Source organism: Rhineura floridana, chromosome 4 (genome assembly GCF_030035675.1).
Source record: "Rhineura floridana isolate rRhiFlo1 chromosome 4, rRhiFlo1.hap2, whole genome shotgun sequence".
NCBI classification, from domain to species: Eukaryota; Metazoa; Chordata; class Lepidosauria; order Squamata; family Rhineuridae; genus Rhineura; species Rhineura floridana.
In genome coordinates this window covers 155,643,358-155,661,145 of record NC_084483.1, presented here as the reverse complement: position 1 = coordinate 155,661,145, position 17,788 = coordinate 155,643,358, and the positions used below count along the sequence as shown (strand labels likewise).

Here is a 17,788-nt window from a genome sequence, read left to right as displayed (position 1 = left end):
TGGTCTGATCCAGTAGATTTTTATGCAAGAGCCAGTGTGGTGTAGATTAGAGTGTTGCACTGGGACCTGGGCGACCAGGTTTACATCCCCACTCGGCCATGAAGCTCACTGGGTGACCCTGGGCCAGTCGCTGTCTCTCAGCCTAACCTACCATACAGGGTTGTTGTGAGGGTTAAATCTTGGGGGAGGGGAAGAACTATGTTTGTGTGCTCCCTTGAGCCACTTGGAGGAAAGGTAAGATATAAATGTAATAAATAAAATAATAACACACGTGTTCATAATATGTTTAAATGCATCTTCATGACCTGTGTTTTTAACTACACATTTATGTTTTCTATATGATCAGCAGATAAATCTCCCCCTTCCTTTGCAAGCCTTTGAGTTGGTACTATTGAGTTTATGAATTGTTTCCTTCACAGACTCCAATGAATCAAGCCTCCACTCGTTCACACTGCATTTTCACCATTCATATCTTAAGCAAAGAACCAGGTTCTGCAACTGTTCGACGCTCCAAACTACATTTAGTGGATCTAGCTGGTTCAGAGCGTGTTGCAAAAACTGGAGTTGGAGGCCAGTTGCTGACAGAAGCCAAATATATCAATCTGTCGTTACATTACTTGGAACAGGTAAAATTGACAGCAATTCATTTTACTATTACTTTGTAATGGTAGCTTGCTTTTAGAATGTTCATTTTCTGTTGAATTTGGAATCATGGCTATTCACTTTGATTCATACAAAGTATATAATGGGCCTCAGTGTGGTTTATCTTAGGTAGCAGCATGATAAATGTAATTTTCCTTATGCTATTTTACTATACTATATTTAAGATAACTTCCTGTTTGTTTGTTTGTTTGTCTGTTTCCCGTCCTTTCTCCCAGTAGGAGCCCAGGTCAACAAACACTAAAAACACCGAAATATCATGAAAACACTTTAAAATATATTAAAACAAAACATCTTTAAATACATCTTTTAAAAAAACTTTAGAAACATCTTAAAAAGCAGTTCCAACACAGATGCAGACTGGCATAAGGTCTCTACTTAAAAGGCTTGTTAAAGAGGAAGGTCAGTAAGTGCCAAAAAGATAACAGAGATGGGGCCTGTCTAATATTTAAGGGGAGGGAATTCCAAAGGGTAGGTGCCACTACACTAAAGGTCCGCTTCCTATGTTGTACGGAACGGACCTCCTGATAAGATGGTATCTTCAGGAGGCCCTCACCTGCTGAGTGCAGTGATTGACTGGGTGTCAGGCCCAGGATGGGACTCAGGAATCAGACTCGTGGTTGAAAGCAATTCAGTTTTTATTAAGGTAATATCCAAACAGAGACTGTGCCTTCTCATGAAGCAACACAGAGTTACAGGTCCTGCGACTTAGAGAGTTGACAGAGCAAGGAACTGCTTTCCCGCCTGTCTCTTAAGAAGGGGGCAAACGGGCGCGAAGCCTTTCACTCCTCCTTAACGGACCCTCAGTCACCGCCCTCCTTCCCCCTCTCCTTTCTTGTCTTTTCAACTGTCTTCGAGTACGCGGCGACGGGGGAAGTACAGGCCCCTCCTCTTCTGAAGTCTCCGACTCCGGTATGGGGGAAAGGGGGGGCAGTTTTAAAACTGTCTTGCGGCTTTTCTGTCTTGGGCAGCCCTCCCTCTTCCCCCGCCTGTTCTGAGCTTCGGAGCAGAGGAGGCGTGGGAACTTCAAGGGAAGACTCTGAAGCTGTAAAGCCTTCAAGGTCCCCATTGCTAGGTAACGCTATCTCTGGAATTTCCTCTGCTTCATCTTCGCTCCACTCTGGCGATGTGACCCCCTCCCCCCTCTCCGGTTCTTCTGAATCCAGTTCTGATGAATCCCCAGGACCCCAACCCTGCCCCTGGACATCATCCCCTCTCCCAGGCTCAGCCCCCCCCCTGACTGGCTTGGGGCGATGGGGAAAACGTTGGTGAAAAAGTTTTACCAAATCTGGAGCATGCACGTCAGTTTCAGCTTCCCAAGATCTATCTGCTGGCCCATAGCCCTTCCAATGAATCAAATACTGCAATTTGTTACGCCTTATTCTGGAGTCCAGGATTTCCTCAACTTCAAACTCAGTCTGATCATTTATCAGGAGTGGAGCCCCTGGAGGCTCCTCTGGCCGTAACTCACTGGGAGGGCTGCTTTCGTTAGCAGAGATCGATGAAACACAGGGTGCATTTTAAACGTGTCTGGTAACTTCAGTCGGTACGCCACGGGATTGATTTGAGCCTCTATTTCAAAAGGCCCCACCCTCTTGTCTTGTAATTTCCTACATTTGCCTGGCATCTGAAGGAAACGGGTGGACAGCCATACCTGGTCTCCTGGTTGGAGGGGGGGGGCTCTCTTCTGTGCTGATCAGCAACTCTCTTGTACTCCGTCTTGGCTTCGTTTAGCTGCTGTTTCAATGTCTGTTGCGCAGCCTGTAATTCCTTCAGAAAGTCTCCTGCAGCGGGCACCAACACCCCTTCTGAGCTGCTTGGGAAGGCTTTAGGATGAAATCCATAATTAGCGAAGAACGGGGTTTGCTTAGTGCTGGAGTGTAAGGAGTTGTTATAGGCAAACTCTGCAAAATGTAAATATGACACCCAGTCAGTCTGTTGGTAGGACACATAACAACGTAAATATCTTTCCAAAACAGCGTTCAGTCGTTCCGTCTGACCGTCTGTCAAGGGATGATGAGCTGAAGAGAGTTTTAGCTCCATCTGCAGCTGTTTCCACATTGCTCTCCAAAACTTAGCTGTGAACTGAGTTCCTCGATCCGAGACTAGACTGTTTGGCAATCCATGCAACCGGTAGATTTCCTTGATGAATAACTTGGCTGTCTCTTTTGCCTCTAAGGCCCCTGAACAAGGAAGAAAATGCGCCATTTTGGTGAGTAAATCTACCACTACTAGGATGGCCGTCATTCCTTGTGACTTTGGTAGATCAGTTATAAAATCCATGGAAAGGTCCTTCCAGGGTTCGTTTGGGACAGGTAGCGGTTGTAACAGCCCTGCTGGTTTTCCTGTTTGTGTTTTCGCTCGCATACAGACAGAACAGGATTTTACGTAGTCTTTAATATCCCGACGCATTTTAGGCCACCAAAAGTCCTTGGCCACGTTCTGAATGGTTTTGTAAATACCAAAGTGCCCCGCGGTGATGGAGTCATGGCATTGACGTAGGACTCTGAGTCTTAATTCCCCTTCTGGCACATACCTGGCTGCTTTAAACCATAACAGTCCATCCCGCCAGTGGAAACTTACTTCTGGGTCTTGATCCTGTCCCGCCTCCTGAATGTATCGTTGCATGCCTGCGTCTTCCTGTTGGGCCCTTTTGAGTTCTTCCCATGAAGGCTGACATGATCCCAACATTAATTTCTCTGGTGGGATCACGTACTGAGGCTGGTCCTCGGACTCGCTTCCTTTGAATTGTGGCTGTCTGGATAAGGCATCTGCTCTCTGGTTTTTGGCTTGGGCATGATAAGTAATCTTGAAGTTGAACCTAGTGAAGAACTGGGACCATCTTATCTGTCTCTGGTTCAGCTTTCTGGCTGTTTGTAGGCTTTCTAGGTTCTTGTGGTCGGAGCGCACTTCTATCTGATGAGTGGCCCCCTCCAAATATTGTCTCCAGTTCTCAAAAGAATCCTTGATGGCTAGTAGTTCCTTCTCCTATACTGTATAGTTCTTCTCTGCAGGCTTTAACTTTCTAGAGAAGTACGCGCAGGGGTGCAGTTCCTTCCCTTCTTGGTCTAATTGAAGAAGGACCCCCCGATGGCAAAATCCGAAGCATCTGCTTCCACGATGAAAGGGCGAGTTGGATCGGCAAAACGCAGAATGGGCTCAGTAGCGAATCTTCTTTTCAGCTCCTCAAAGGCGTTTGTAGCGTTCTCTGTCCATTGAAATTTCTTCTTTCCCCTTAAACAGTCAGTCAGAGGAGCTGTTAATTTGGAAAACCCTGGGATGAACTTTCTGTAATAATTGGCAAACCCTAGAAAACGTTGTACATCCTTTTTGGTAACAGGTTGGCCCCAGTCCAATATGCAACTCACTTTCCCTGGGTCCATCTCCACTCCCCCTGCTGAGATTCAGTACCCAAGGAAGTCCAAAGACTGGAGGTCAAATCCACATTTCTCTAGCTTAGCATACAGATGATTCTCTCTCAGTCTCTTCAACACAGTTTTCACATGCTGATCATGGTCTTCTTGATTCTTTGAGAACACCAGGATATCATCTAAGTAACAAATTACATACGTGTCCAACAGGTCTCTAAACACGTTGTTCATGAACTTTTGAAACACGCCTGGGCTCCCCGAAAGCCCGAACGGCATGACCAAATATTCAAACTGTCTGTAAGAAGTCAGAAATCCTGTTTTCCATTCATGTCCCTCCTTCATCCTGATCAGATTGTACGCTCCTCTTAAGTCTAGCTTCGTGAAGATTTTTGCTGAGCGCAGTCGGTCTAGCAGCTCTGAAATCAGGGGCAGTGGGTAACTGTTAGGGATGGTGATCTGGTTCAATGCACGGTAGTCGTTACAAGGTCTGAGCTCCCCCCCTTCTTCTTCACAAACAACAGGGGCGCTCCAGCGGGGGACTGTGAGGGACGTATGAATCCTCGCTTCAGGTTCTTTTCCAGAAATTCCTTCAGGGCCTCCCTCTGAATCTCTGTGAGAGAGTAAATTCTTCCCGATGGAATGCTGGCTCCTGGCACGAGATCAATCGCACAGTCGTAAGGGCGGTGGGGGGGGTAAAGTCTCTGCCTCTTTTTCATCGAATACATCTTTGAATTCCTTGTACTTCAAGGGGAGGATCACTTGCTCGATCTCTTGCACCGCCCCCGCTAAGGTGTTCTTGATTCCTTCTGGTTGACAGTTTTCCTGACAATACTGAGAGGTGAACCACACCACCGCCTCCTTCCAACTTATTTTGGGTTCGTGCTTTGCTAGCCAGGGCATTCCCAGAATCACCTCAAACTTCGAGAGATCTGACATGTACAGCGAAATGAACTCTTCATGCCCAGGAATTTGAAGTTTCAATTCCTCCGTGGCTTGTGTCACTCCTCCTGACTTCAGGGGTCTCCCATCGATGGTCTCCACAGATAGGGGAGCGTCCAGTTTCCACCTAGAAATTCCATAACGCTTGGCTAACTTTGCATCAATAAAATTTGTGGAGGCCCCACTGTCAATTAATGCAGTAGAATTAAACACCACTCCTTGGGAAGTTGTAATCCGAATAGGTAGAACCAACACTCCTTTAGAGGGAGGTTGGATCATTGGAGGGCCTTTATACAACGCTGCCCCCAGTCCACCGGCCTGCACGTGAACTGGGTATTTTAGTTTCCCGACGGCTCTGCTTTCCCCCCTTTCAGTCCACAGTCTCTGGCCACATGGCCCGGTCTCGAACAATAAAAGCATAGACGTTCTCGATGTCGTCTCTCCTTTTCTTCTTCTGACAGTTTTGGTCGAGCCCCTCCCTGTCCCTCGGTTGCATTACCTGCCGTTCCTGAAGTGGAAAGGGCCTTGCTGCGGGATGCCGAGGCTGAATATCTCGGGACCTCCTGTTTCTTTTCCAGGCGCCTTCCTTCCAGCCGGTGATCGATCTGCAGGCACAGCCGGATTAGCCCTGGCAGGTCAGTGGGGGGTGGTGGTCCTGGCCAGCTCATCCAGGATTTCAGCATTTAGTCCACTCCGGTACATAAACATCAAGGCTGCATCATTATAACCAGTTTCCTGGGACAAAATTTTAAAAGCGTTAGTGTACTCGGAAACAGTCCCTTTTGCTTGTTTCAGAGCGCCTAGCTGCCGCGCTACTGTTTCAGCTCTTTGCGGGTCTTGAAACATCTCGGTCATTTCTTGTATAAATCCTCTGTATCTTCCTAGGAGGGCATCCTTTCTCACCAGATACGGAGTCACCCATTTTGCAGCTTCTCCCTCCAGGAGGCTGATCACGAAAGCCACTTTAGCCCCATCACCCGGAAATTCTGCATTCCTGACATCCAAGTATAACTCACATTGAGCCACGAAAGTTGCCAACTGATCACTCTGCCCCGCATACTTTGGGGGTAATCCAATGGGAACCTTTACCACAGCGGCTGGAGGGGCTGCCCGCATCCGATCGATCGTGGCGTTCAAGGCCTGATTATCCATATTCAGCGCCTTGACTGCTGCCGGCAAGGTTTGAACGTCCGTCTGCAAATCAGCCACATTAGTCCTCAAAAGTCTCACTTCTTCCGTCTCAGAAGTGGGATTCGTTCCCCCCGCCGCTCCCTTTTCCATCTTGTCACGGTCAAGTGGAGAGAGCGTTGAGGGTGATTTAGGTGGCTCTGTCAAGCTGTCCGGCCCAGGATGGGACTCAGGAATCAGACTGGTGTTGAAAGCAATTCAGTTTTTATTAAGGTAATATCCAAACAGAGACTGCGCCTTCTCATGAAGCAACACAGAGTTACAGGTCCTGCGACGTAGAAAGAGAGTTGACAGAGCAAGGAACTGCTTTCCCGCCTGTCTCTTAAGAAGGGGGCAAACGGGCGCGAAGCCTTTCACTCCTCCTTAACGGACCCTCAGTCACCGCCCTCCTTCCCCCTCTCCTTTCTTGTCTTTTCAACTGTCTTCGAGTACGCGGCGACGGGGGAAGTACGGGCCCCTCCTCTTCTGAAGTCTCCGACTCCGGTATGGGGGAAAGGGGGGGCAGTTTTAAAACTGTCTTGCGGCTTTTCTGTCTTGGGCAGCCCTCCCTCTTCCCCCGCCTGTTCTGAGCTTCGGGGCAGAGGAGGCGTGGGAACTTCAAGGGAAGACTCTGAAGCTGTAAAGCCTTCAAGGTCCCCGTTGCTAGGTAACTCTATCTCTGGAATTTCCTCTGCTTCGTCTTCGCTCCACTCTGGCGATGTGACCCCCTCCCCCCTCTCCGGTTCTTCTGAATCCAGTTCTGATGAATCCCCGGGACCCCAACCCTGCCCCTGGACACTGGGTATATAACGGGTAAGACGGTCTTTCAGGTGTCCTGGTCCCAAGCTGTATAGGACTTTCTACATCAAAACCAGCACCTTCAACTTAGCCTGGTAGCTAATAGGTAACCAGTGCAGTTCTTTCAGCAGTGGGGTAACACGTTGGTGATACCCTGCCCCAGTGAGCAGTCTCGCCGCCACATTTTGCACCAGCTGCAGCTTCTAGACCAACCTCAAGGGCAGCCCCACATAGAGCACATTACAGCCATTCAGCCTGGAGGGTACCAGTGCATGGACAACAGTGGTCAGACTATCTGGTCCAGAAACGGCCACAGGTGTCTTACCAGTCGAAGCTGGTAAAAGGCACTCATATCCACTGAGGTCACCTGGGCCTCTAGCAACAAAGATGGATCCAGGAGCACCCCCAGGCTAAGAACCCGCTGTTTCAGAGGAAGTACTACCCTGTCCAAAGCCGGTAACTGACCAATTATTCGAACTCGGGAACCACCAACCCACAGCACCTCCATCTTGCTATGATTCAAACTTGGTTTATTGGCCCTCATCCAGCCCACCACCGAGTCCAGGGAGCGATACAGGACTTGCACAGCCTCTCCTGATTCAGATGTAACAGGAACATAGAGCTGGGTATCATCAGCATACTGCTGACACCTCACCCCAAATCTGCTGATGACCATTCCAAAGGCTTCATATAGATGTTAAACACCATGGGGGACAAGGTAGTACCCTGTGGCACCCCACAGCACAAGTGCCAGGGGGCCAAAAGACAATCACCCAATGCTATTCTCTGAAAACAACTCTGAAGATAGGATCAGAACCACTGTAAAATAGTGCCTCTGATACCCATTTCACTAAGTCGGCTCAGAAGGATACTATGGTCAATGGTATTAAAAGCTGCTGAGAGATCAACAGGGTCACACTCCCCCTGTCCTTCTCCTGATAAAGGTTATCCATCAGGGTGAACAAGGCTGATTCAATCCAATAACCAGTCCTGAACCCAGATTGGAATGGGTCAAGACGATCTGTTTCATCCAAGAGTACTTGCAATTGCTGCGCCATAACCCTCTCAGTCACCTGCCCTAAAAAGGGGGTATTTGCAATCAGGCGGTAGTTGTCATAAACCAATGTGTCCAGGGTGGGTTTTTTCAGGAGCCGTCAGACCACTGCCTGTTTCAAGGCGGCTGGAACCATTCCCTCCCGCAATGATGCATTGACCATATCCTGGATCCACTTAGTCAAAGCCCCTCAGCGAGCTTTAATAAGCCAAGAAGGGCAAGGATCGAGAGGACATGTTGCTGGCCGCGTCACCGCAAGCACCTTGTCTGTGTCATCAGGATGCATCATCTAAAACCAATCTGAAGAAGTTGCAGCAGACGTTGCACTGGACGCCACACTGTAGACTACAGTACATATAGATAGGGCATCAAGATTGCTATGAAGGTGAGCAATTTTACCCTCAAAGTACCTTGCAAACAATTCACAGTGGGGTTCCAATGGGTCTAAAACTCTGTTTCCTGGGGTTGATGTCAACAGACCCCTGACCATATGGAAAAGCTCCAATGGACAGCTACTTGAGGATGCGATGGTGGTAGAGGTGGGTCTTCTTCACCACCCACACCGCCACACAGTAGGCACGGTTATGATGTTTTAATCGTGCCCAATCAGCCTCACAGCACGTCTTTCGCTACTTACACTCTAGCCGTCATCCAGCCTGTTTCATTGCCCATAGCTCACTGGTGTATCAAGGTGCAAACTGGGCTCCGCAATGCCAGAGAAGGCGCTCAGGGACAACCATGTGAAGAGCCTGATGCTCCTCGCTGTTCCACAGTGTGACAAGGGCTTCAACAGGATCACCTCTGTATCTACTGGGAACTCCCAAGGGCATTCAGGAATCCTGTGGATACGATTAGTCTCCTGGGGCAGACTATCTTAGTCTGTCCACCACCCCTGCAGTGGAGGATTGCAGCCATAAGTCTAATCTTCATCAGGAAGTGGTCGATCATGACAGTGGGGTGATATCCACACACACCCTGTATCCACAACACCCCTTCCGCCATCTGGAGCAAAAACCAAGTGGAGGGTGTGCTCTGCCCTGTGTCAGGCCGGTGACAACTTGAGACAGCCCCATGGTTGTCATGGAGGCCATGAAGTCCCAAGCCAGAACACTAGAGACAGCCTCAGCATGGACATTGAAATCACCCAGCATTATCGTTCTGGCCTCCTCCAGTACTATAGCCAAGATGGCCTCTGCCAACTCAGTCAGAGAAGCTGCCAGGTAGCAGGGTGGACAGTACACCAACAACAACCCTAGTTTACTTTCTCCTTGGCCGGACACCAGGTGCAGACCCTCACAGCCAGCTCCAAGACAGGGTGGTTTCCTGGTGACAGAGATGGAAGTTCTGTAAACCTCAGCAAATCCTCCTCCCTTCCTGTATCTGCAGCCTGTGCTAGTGTTGCACCGAGTATCCCGGTGGGCAAAGCTGGGTCAGATCAACTCCTCCCAGCTCACCCATGCAGGTCTCGGTAATGCATACCAAATTGGCACCATCATCTATGATCAAATTATGGATGAGTGTGATCTTAATGTTTATCGATCTGGCATTTAAAGACAATCTCAGTGGCAGCTGTTTATTTTTTATTATTTTTTTAAAATTATTTTTCATTTTTCCATGACCGAAGGAGGGCAGTTGTATTTCATGGAAGGCCTAACAAAGATTTTATCCCAACTATTTCCTGCTCAGTCATAATACAATGACACCATGCCAATCCCTTATAAAAATGTAGATTCAGTTTCCTTTCAAGACTTACAGTGTTGAATTATACAACCAACATATACACTTTTCCACTTTAGTATTTCACTTTTTTGGTACTAATATTTCCCTATCATGAAGTTTGTTACACTTTTTCTTTGTTCCACAAATCTAAGATCTCTACCTTGAAGCACAGAAGAGTTGTATTAAAAATCCGTGAATAAATTATTACTACTGTGTGTATATTACTACTGTATTAAAATAGCTTGAAGAACATTATCCATTTGCCCATGTGTTCTGCTAAAAGAAGAAAACATATCTGCTAGAGGACAGATTTTTGAAGATTTGAATAAAGAGTATTGTTTCATAGCCCTGTAAATATTAATATCAGTGGAAGGCTTCTGTTGATTTTGGAGTGCTCATGAACAGTGTTTTCTCCCAAAAAGATTCTTTAAGGTATTTGTAAGCCACAGAAACTGAGTACATGTCAGACATTCAAGGAGAAAAGGATACAAAAATGAAAAAAATGTAGTGTGTTTAGTTTAACTATGTGCCACACACCTTTTCCTCCTTGGGCATATGGGAGTTTAAAGTAGTACATTTAGATTTGCTGTAACTGAGAAGTCTTTGCAAATAGTTTATTTTGTCTTTTGTAGCTAAATTGTTGCTCTTGGACTAACCACATATTGAATAAACATCCCCAATCGTAATGATTCTACCAGCATATCTTTCATTGTTAGATAGCTACAACATAAGTGTGGTGTCTGGAGTGTGTGATGAATCAGATGAAGGCAAAGAACCTGAAGATCAATTCAGATTAAAAAGTGATGTTGATAGCTGGATGTCCACTTGACTTGGAAGATGTTGACTTGTCTCTTCTCTTGCCCTGAAAAAGCAATTTCAAATCTTGAGGAGAAACATTTCTAATTCAGAATTATTTTCTTTTGCTGTGCATGGTCCCCAGGGTGATTAGCCATCTCAGGGCAGCTGGGCATGTTGCATTTCCATAGCTGGATGATCAGATGTTTGTAGGTCCTTTAGAGCAGTGGATCCGGGGTTGTAGTTGTCCACGCTCATGGAGGGTTGTTTAACTTTTTTGGGAGCAGAGTCCCAGCCAGGTACCTATGAATGTGCCAATCAGCATGAAAAGGCAGCAGTCAGACATTGACAAGAGTTCTTGTCCTTTTGTGCTGATTGGAGCCAATCAGAAAGAAGGAAGCTGAGTCAGCCACTGAGAAGACTTTTCTCAGCAGTTAACACATAGCCTCCCCTTTCATGCTGACTGACTCCTAGGGACATCTGTTTATTTATTTTTTTATTTAATTTATTATATTTATCTCCCACCGTTTCTCCCAGTAGGAGCCCAGGGCAGCATCTGTTGTAGTGGAGTGTGGGCTTGGAAGATGACAGTGAGAGCATGGGAAATGAGGGAAAGTGGAAAGGGGGCGTGGCTGTGACCATCATGAAGGAACCCTGCATATCTGAATTTGCCGCTATACTACTAAGTGGATCCCAAACTTCTGTTCCCATGGACCACTTGAAAACTACTGAGAGTTTTGGGAGACTATTTAATGATTTTCCTGCCTGTTGTAGCAATTGTAATGTGCTGTAAGAGATGCTGTGATTTTTGATTGTATTTTATTTCTTCATTTATTTCTTATATTGTATTTAATTATATTACAATTTGAATTCCATAGAATTCATATTGTCATATTGTAGGTGTTCTTCACAGACATTTCATGGACCACCTGAATGAAGCTCATGGACTGCTTATGGTCCGCAGACCACAGTTTGGGAACCTCTGCTTTAGAGGAATATTTGCTGTTCACCGTCAAAACTCCTGTGAAATTCCTGCAGAAGTTGGACTTAGCTATAAATTTGAAGCAATCAGCCATTGTTGCTACTCAAAAGTTAGCATATGTAGGGATTGCTTTCTGTGACTTCCAAAACATACTGGCAAGTGATTAGCAACAATCAGATGCTCACCAGTTTCCATCTATGAAATTCAACAACAACTAGGAACTATGGGCTTTACCTGGTCAGTAGTTCCATTGGCAACACTCAGCTTCAGGCCACTTAAGTTATTATCTGTCCAGGCATTCAGTTCTGGTGTCTCTCTAATGTGCAGTTGGACAATGTGCATTTTGCTTTCTGTCTCCTTTAGAGACAGTAATAACAAATAGGTCACTGTAGAAATGATATGCTCAAGTGGCAGTTAATCAGAAGGAGAATTAGCCCTTAATATCAATGTACTAGAATTGAGAATGGTCAGAAGAGCATTGGAAACCTTCATTCTATTGTTCCAGTGCAGTAGATTTACGTTGCAACCAACACCACCACAAGAACATTTTATATGAACAAATAAAGTGGAACAGGTAAAAAAGGCTATTTTAAGAAGTCATTGAGTTAACGTATTGGTGCATGGTGTCCAACACATTTCTAGGGGTGATCCATTTAGCAGGCAAAGACAATTTGTTACTGAAAATTCTCAGTAAAGAGGATATGTTAATAAATGAATGGTCTCTGAGTGAGACATCAACACACTTTCTGTTCTACTTATGGTGGACTCCAATTTATTATCCTCTTTGTAATGAGACATAATAAGAACTGTGTTTGGTTTTGTAGAAGTAAGTGCTGAGGGTCATTTTACAAAACAAGTGGTCACAAAGGCGTCAGCCCTTCAGGGTGGCCCTGTTGTATTTTATTATTTGGTAGGAGAAAGTGAGTGATGTATTATTAGGTGGTAACTGGAATGTTGTATGTTTATTTTTTGCTGCCTCTAGTGAGAGTCTGGGTTGTAACATTTTTGAGTGTTCTAAAGTTGCTTAATACCACTCTGTGTGAGAGACTGAACTGGTATAGAGGGGCAGAACAATCCGAATGCCAGGAAGCTGGTGGAGGAGGGATTGGCAGAGGAGGAGCCAGCAGAAAGCTCCACAGGATCCTCCTCCTGCTCGGGAGCCACTGCCCTGGCTGCATGCAAACTCTGTTCCGAGTCATGTGCACAAGCTAGTTGGGAAGGGCTTGCTCCAACAAACAGGCCTCCTGGGATGTAAGTGCTCCCCATAGGCCACAATGGGATATAATTATTGAAATTATTTTTACTGTGCTGCCCTTTTGGCCGGCAGAGTTTGCAGGGAGATCGGGACCCAGGGGGAGGGCTCTGAACGCAAGGAGGATCTTGCACAAGTCTCCCTGTGGCTCCTCCCACACACATCCCCAGAACGCCTCATTTTCGAGGCTTCCACCAGCTTTTGCCAGGCTGGTCCTGGTAGTAGCTCAGCTCAGCTCAGCTGCAGTGCAGGGCAGCTGCTGGCAGAAGCCAGTGCAGCTGGAAGCCTGCTGGCACAGCCCAGGCTCTGCAGCATCCAACTCACCCGGTGGAGCCTGGTGGAAAGGTGAGTTGGATTGTGCACCCTAAGGCTCTACCTGGGTAGGAGATGGGGAGGGAGGGATTATGTTGTTGCTGTTTGTGTGACGCTGTATTGTCCTAGATGGAGGTGGGTATTTTCATTTGTAATGTTTTCTTTTTTAATGTTTAAGAGAATATTTTGTCTTTCTCTTAATTATGCTGCTTCAAATGTGGATTATTATTGTATTTGTAACTAATTCTCATTTGTAGCATTTGTAATGTTCTGTTTGATTATTTAAGACAGTTTGTAAACTTTTTAGAGACTTCTTTGTTCATGTGAAGAGGCATAGAAATGATGATGATGAAGATTATTAATAATATTATATATAAAACAACCTTTTTTTTTGGATTTGAGCCCAACCCTTTAATGGTGAGAACCTTGGTCAAGTGAAAAACAAAGGCATGTGTAGCAGCAGTCTTATAACATGAATAATTTTCAATCTGTCCATGTTGACTGTAGAGTTTACAGCACATTTTGAATACCTTCTTTGATGAGTGAAGGTTTGGCACAATCTTCAATAAAAGTGCACTTAATAGCGGATTGGGGAATAATGTTATGTCCTGATTAACGTTTAACTTTGAAACCACTTTAAGCATAAACTCCAAAATCAGCTTACTTCATATTTTGTTAATGTCCACAGAGCTCTTAGTTTCTGTTTGCACCATAAATCTTAATTAGGGAACACTGCTCTTTTGCACTGCTACTCTGTAAGGGAAAACAAGAGGCTTCATGCTACTTCTCATATAATTTCTTGGTGGATCATAACTTCAGTCTGTTTCTGTTATGCAGCAGAAAAATGACAATGCTATTTGCTAATCCAGTTTCATTTTACAATTTTCATGCTCAAGCATCTTCAGCAGCACTAGATAGTGGGGAGTTTGTGTCAGATGCCGGCCAGCTGCTATGTAGTCCTGTTCACTAACCTTTGTCAAACATTATACTGTGAATGTTATGGAAAAAATCTGATATGGGTAAGGCAGAAGTGCAGAATATTTCTCAATACTGGAGATTCTACTCCTGAGTAAGAGCACTATACCATCCAATTTATAGGACTACACAGAGGCCACAAAGAAGAAAACATTTTACTTACCTGCAATCACTTGTGTACAGCATTCAGAGGAAACTCATCCAATCCCTTTGCTGATGCATTTGGAACCAGAAGCACTGGTCAAAGGCAAGGAAAAAAGGGGTAATGCTCCAAAGCTCTAGAAGAGTCCATGGTCTGGCCTAGGGGTAGCCAACATAAGACCCTCCAGATGTTGTAGGACTCTAGCTCCCATCAGCCCAAGCCATCGTGGCCAATGGTCAGGGATTATGGGATTATTTATTTATTAAATTTAAATCTTCCCCTTTCTCCCAGAAGGAGCCCAGGGCAACAACAGTCATAACACTAAAAGTATCATTAAAATCATATTAAAAACAAAGCATCCGCATTTTTTTGAAAAAATCTTTAAAATCTTTTAAAAAAACTTTTTTAAAAAAAAATATTTAAAACCAGTTTAGAATACAGATACAGGCTTGGATAAGGTATCTACTTAAAAGACATATTAGGAGGAAGGTCGTCAGTACGTGCCCAAAAGCAACAGAGATGGCACCTGAAGTCCAGCAACATCCAGAGGGCAGCATGCTGGCTACCCCTGGTCTAGCCTGTGCTGACACACATTCCATTTGTGTGACTTTACAGAGAGCTGCTCAAAGAACAGCAAGTAAGTGCATGGTTATTTTTTTATTGACTAATATGCCAGTATAATTGTTTATGTAATTTTTAAGCCTTGGCAGCTTCTTTGGTGCCAAAAGGTAGAGTAAAAAAAATTAATAAACTAATAGCATCACAGTTGGTACCACTGCAATAGTGTAGATGTTGGTACACTAGCAGAGTGAGTCTTGGGGAGCCAAAGTGTGTTATGTTTGCTAATATATTCCAATCAGAGCTTGAAAAAGTTACTTTTCCAAGCTCTGATTCCAATATTAAAGTCAACAAAAATGCTCAGTTTTAAAGTAAGAGTTTCTAATATTAGAATGTCTAAATAGTCACGAGCAAAATCATTGAGTTTTAAAATTTCCATTGCTGTTTTTATTGCAGGTGATCATTGCTCTGTCGGAAAAGAATAGATCTCATATTCCCTACAGGAATTCTATGATGACCTCAGTGCTAAGAGATAGCCTAGGAGGAAACTGCATGACCACAATGATTGCAACACTCTCAATAGAAAAAAGGAACATAGATGTATGTCCTCTCATTTCTTATTATACTTTGCTGTCCAAGAGTTAATGTTTTTAATTTATCAACTTAATTTCATTCTAATATATTTCAAAGCATAACACTGATGGAATTTTAGCCTAAATCCCTAGTTTGTGGTGACATGACACTGCCAGAGTATGAATCTTACATAGTGCTGGCTTGCAAACTATGACTTAGTGTGAGTGTGCAGTGTCCCAGAGAGGTCTTAGTGGCTGCTTTGCTCCTCTTACGGTGCTGCTGAGCTGCTGTGATCTAAGCAGTAGTTTGACTTACCATGTTGTCTAAACCTGAGCTCATGGTATGTCTCACTGGTGACAAACCATGAGCTGTAATCAAGGATTCCTTGTTGTTGTTTTTATAGCTAGTGGTTTGTCTGGAGGAGAATAAATTATGAGCCTAGATTCAGACGACACACTAATCCAACCATGGCTTAGTAACAAGGGGGCCGGGGGAGGAATGCTAAGCATTTTTAGGATGTCAGCTTACTTGCCATTGCCTTTCCTTCCGTATTTTATCATCAGGAGGATGGTGACCTGTGCATAATGGGAAAATCATAATGCTTAGCAGCTGTATAGTATTGTTTAGTGTCCAAAATACTGGATATTCCATAAAAGAAAGCTGTAAGTGTAGCCATCCACATATTGCTGATGGGGGAGACATTGAGAATAGTTGTTAAAGACTCAGGTTCCAGAGCTGAGGCTTCCCTACTCTGTCACAGTAGGAGATTACTGGAGAAGCCTGGGTTCCTTTCAGTAAAGCAACACCTTGCAGTACAATGAGGACTAACAATGAGGCTGCACCTGCTGTTACTATATAAGGGCACAGTTTCAGTTTGTTCCTTGCTGGAACAACTTCAGAGCATCACCTGAACTCTGCCTTGCCTTGTGTCCTGCTTGAATTCTTCCTCCTCAGCTTGACTTGTGGCCTGAACTTTGCCTTTCCTCACCTCAGAGCAAGACAAAAAATTTCCAGGGAGTTTGTTGTAGGGGTGAGATTTGAACTAGGGATTTTCCCTTCTATAACTCCTACACTACACCTCACAGGAGGAAATGCAAGTTTTTGCACAGATGTTTTAAATCTAATAAATGTTATCAAAATAATTATAGTCAGTACATGAAAATAAACAGAATGCAGATTATTTACAATTGTTATGGCAAAATACACAGCATAGTTCTATTTACAAGTCATGTTCACTACGTAGAGGTAGGGTTGTTACTAAATTCTGCTGTGCTGCTGGGGTAGGAACAATAAAGTGGTGGAGTGAGTTCATGTTACTGTGGTGCCACTGTTATATTATTGGTATGTCCTGTTGGTGGTACAGTTCATCTATGAGCAGGTTGCTAGCAGTGCAAGGAAGAAACATGGTTAGAGTTGGAGGATAGGAAGAAAATGATGGAGGGAATCTGCAGAAACAAGAGAGGGAACCTCAAAGATGCACTTAAGCGACTCTGAGACAATATGGAAGACTTCTTGTTTAATCAGGGCTCCTGAAGAAGAGTTGCTATAACATAAAATGTAGTTAAGCCTAAACACCACCTCCAGTTACACAGTTAGCATGTCTGTTGGTCTTTGTTGTTGATATTAGCTGGGCAGGGAGGAAACTTGCTGCAGTACTGAACCTGCCAGCAAGGGCTGGCGCACCAGTGTTACTCAGCTGACTTTCCAGTGCCTTGCTACCAGTTACCAAGAGGGGGAAAGGAAAAGCATGGGGAGCTTGATGCAGACACAGCAGCAGGAGCATCAGACTCACTTTGTCTCTGTGCCTGTGTTCCTCACCTCACACTGAGCTCCCCGTCTCTCCCCCTCTTCCTCTTGGGAAGCAGCAACGACAGTTGGCATTGGGAAGCCAGGTGAGCAATACCTGCCAGTGCAGCCCCACTGACTGCTATTGCAATCTGCTATTGATGCAAAAAGTAGCAGCTGGGCGGGCTTCGCTGAAATTGTGATGTGTTCCCACACACTATGGTTCCAATCCTGATCAGCCAACCCCTGCAACAGCAAAATTTAAAAAACCAAACAGTCAGACACACACATTTAATGTAATGTGTAGTTTGGCCCTTGATAAAATATATTTGGTCTATCTTTCTGTATGGGTTTATTCTGGTAGTGTGTACAGGGCTATATCAAAAATTAAAAAGAAAAAAATCGGCCCAATAAATTTCTGCTGGAATCTAAAGTAGTTGGTGTCAATGCACTTATTCTCAAGGAAGTATACATGAAACTGCAGCTTTAGTTTGGGACATGTGCCCCAAATGAAATTAAAATGTCATTTTTTAATTTTTGGCTATTAATGTTTATCAAAATGACTCTTTGGATAATTCAGTGCCCCACCAAATCCCCCTCAACCCCTTCTGTGCACTGCTCTGTGTGCAACCCTCCCAGACATCAAGAGAACATAAGAACATAAGAAGAGCCTGCTGGATCAGGCCAGTGGCCCATCTAGTCCAGC

The 17,788-nt window shown here is 44.9% G+C and overlaps 1 protein-coding gene across 10 annotated transcripts in view; it reads left to right on the top strand.

Annotated features, from left to right (window-relative positions):
* Positions 1-17,788, top strand: part of KIF6 (kinesin family member 6) — a 332,020-nt gene that overhangs the window by 95,260 nt on the left and 218,972 nt on the right. For 9 of the 10 annotated variants that reach the window (XM_061624903.1, XM_061624906.1, XM_061624909.1 and 6 more), the window contains 2 exons: positions 420-626; positions 15,181-15,324. In XM_061624903.1, coding sequence (XP_061480887.1) covers positions 420-626; positions 15,181-15,324 — 351 coding nt within the window. The remainder of the gene's footprint in view (positions 1-419; positions 627-15,180; positions 15,325-17,788) is intronic. The other variant, XM_061624910.1, reaches the window with a different exon arrangement.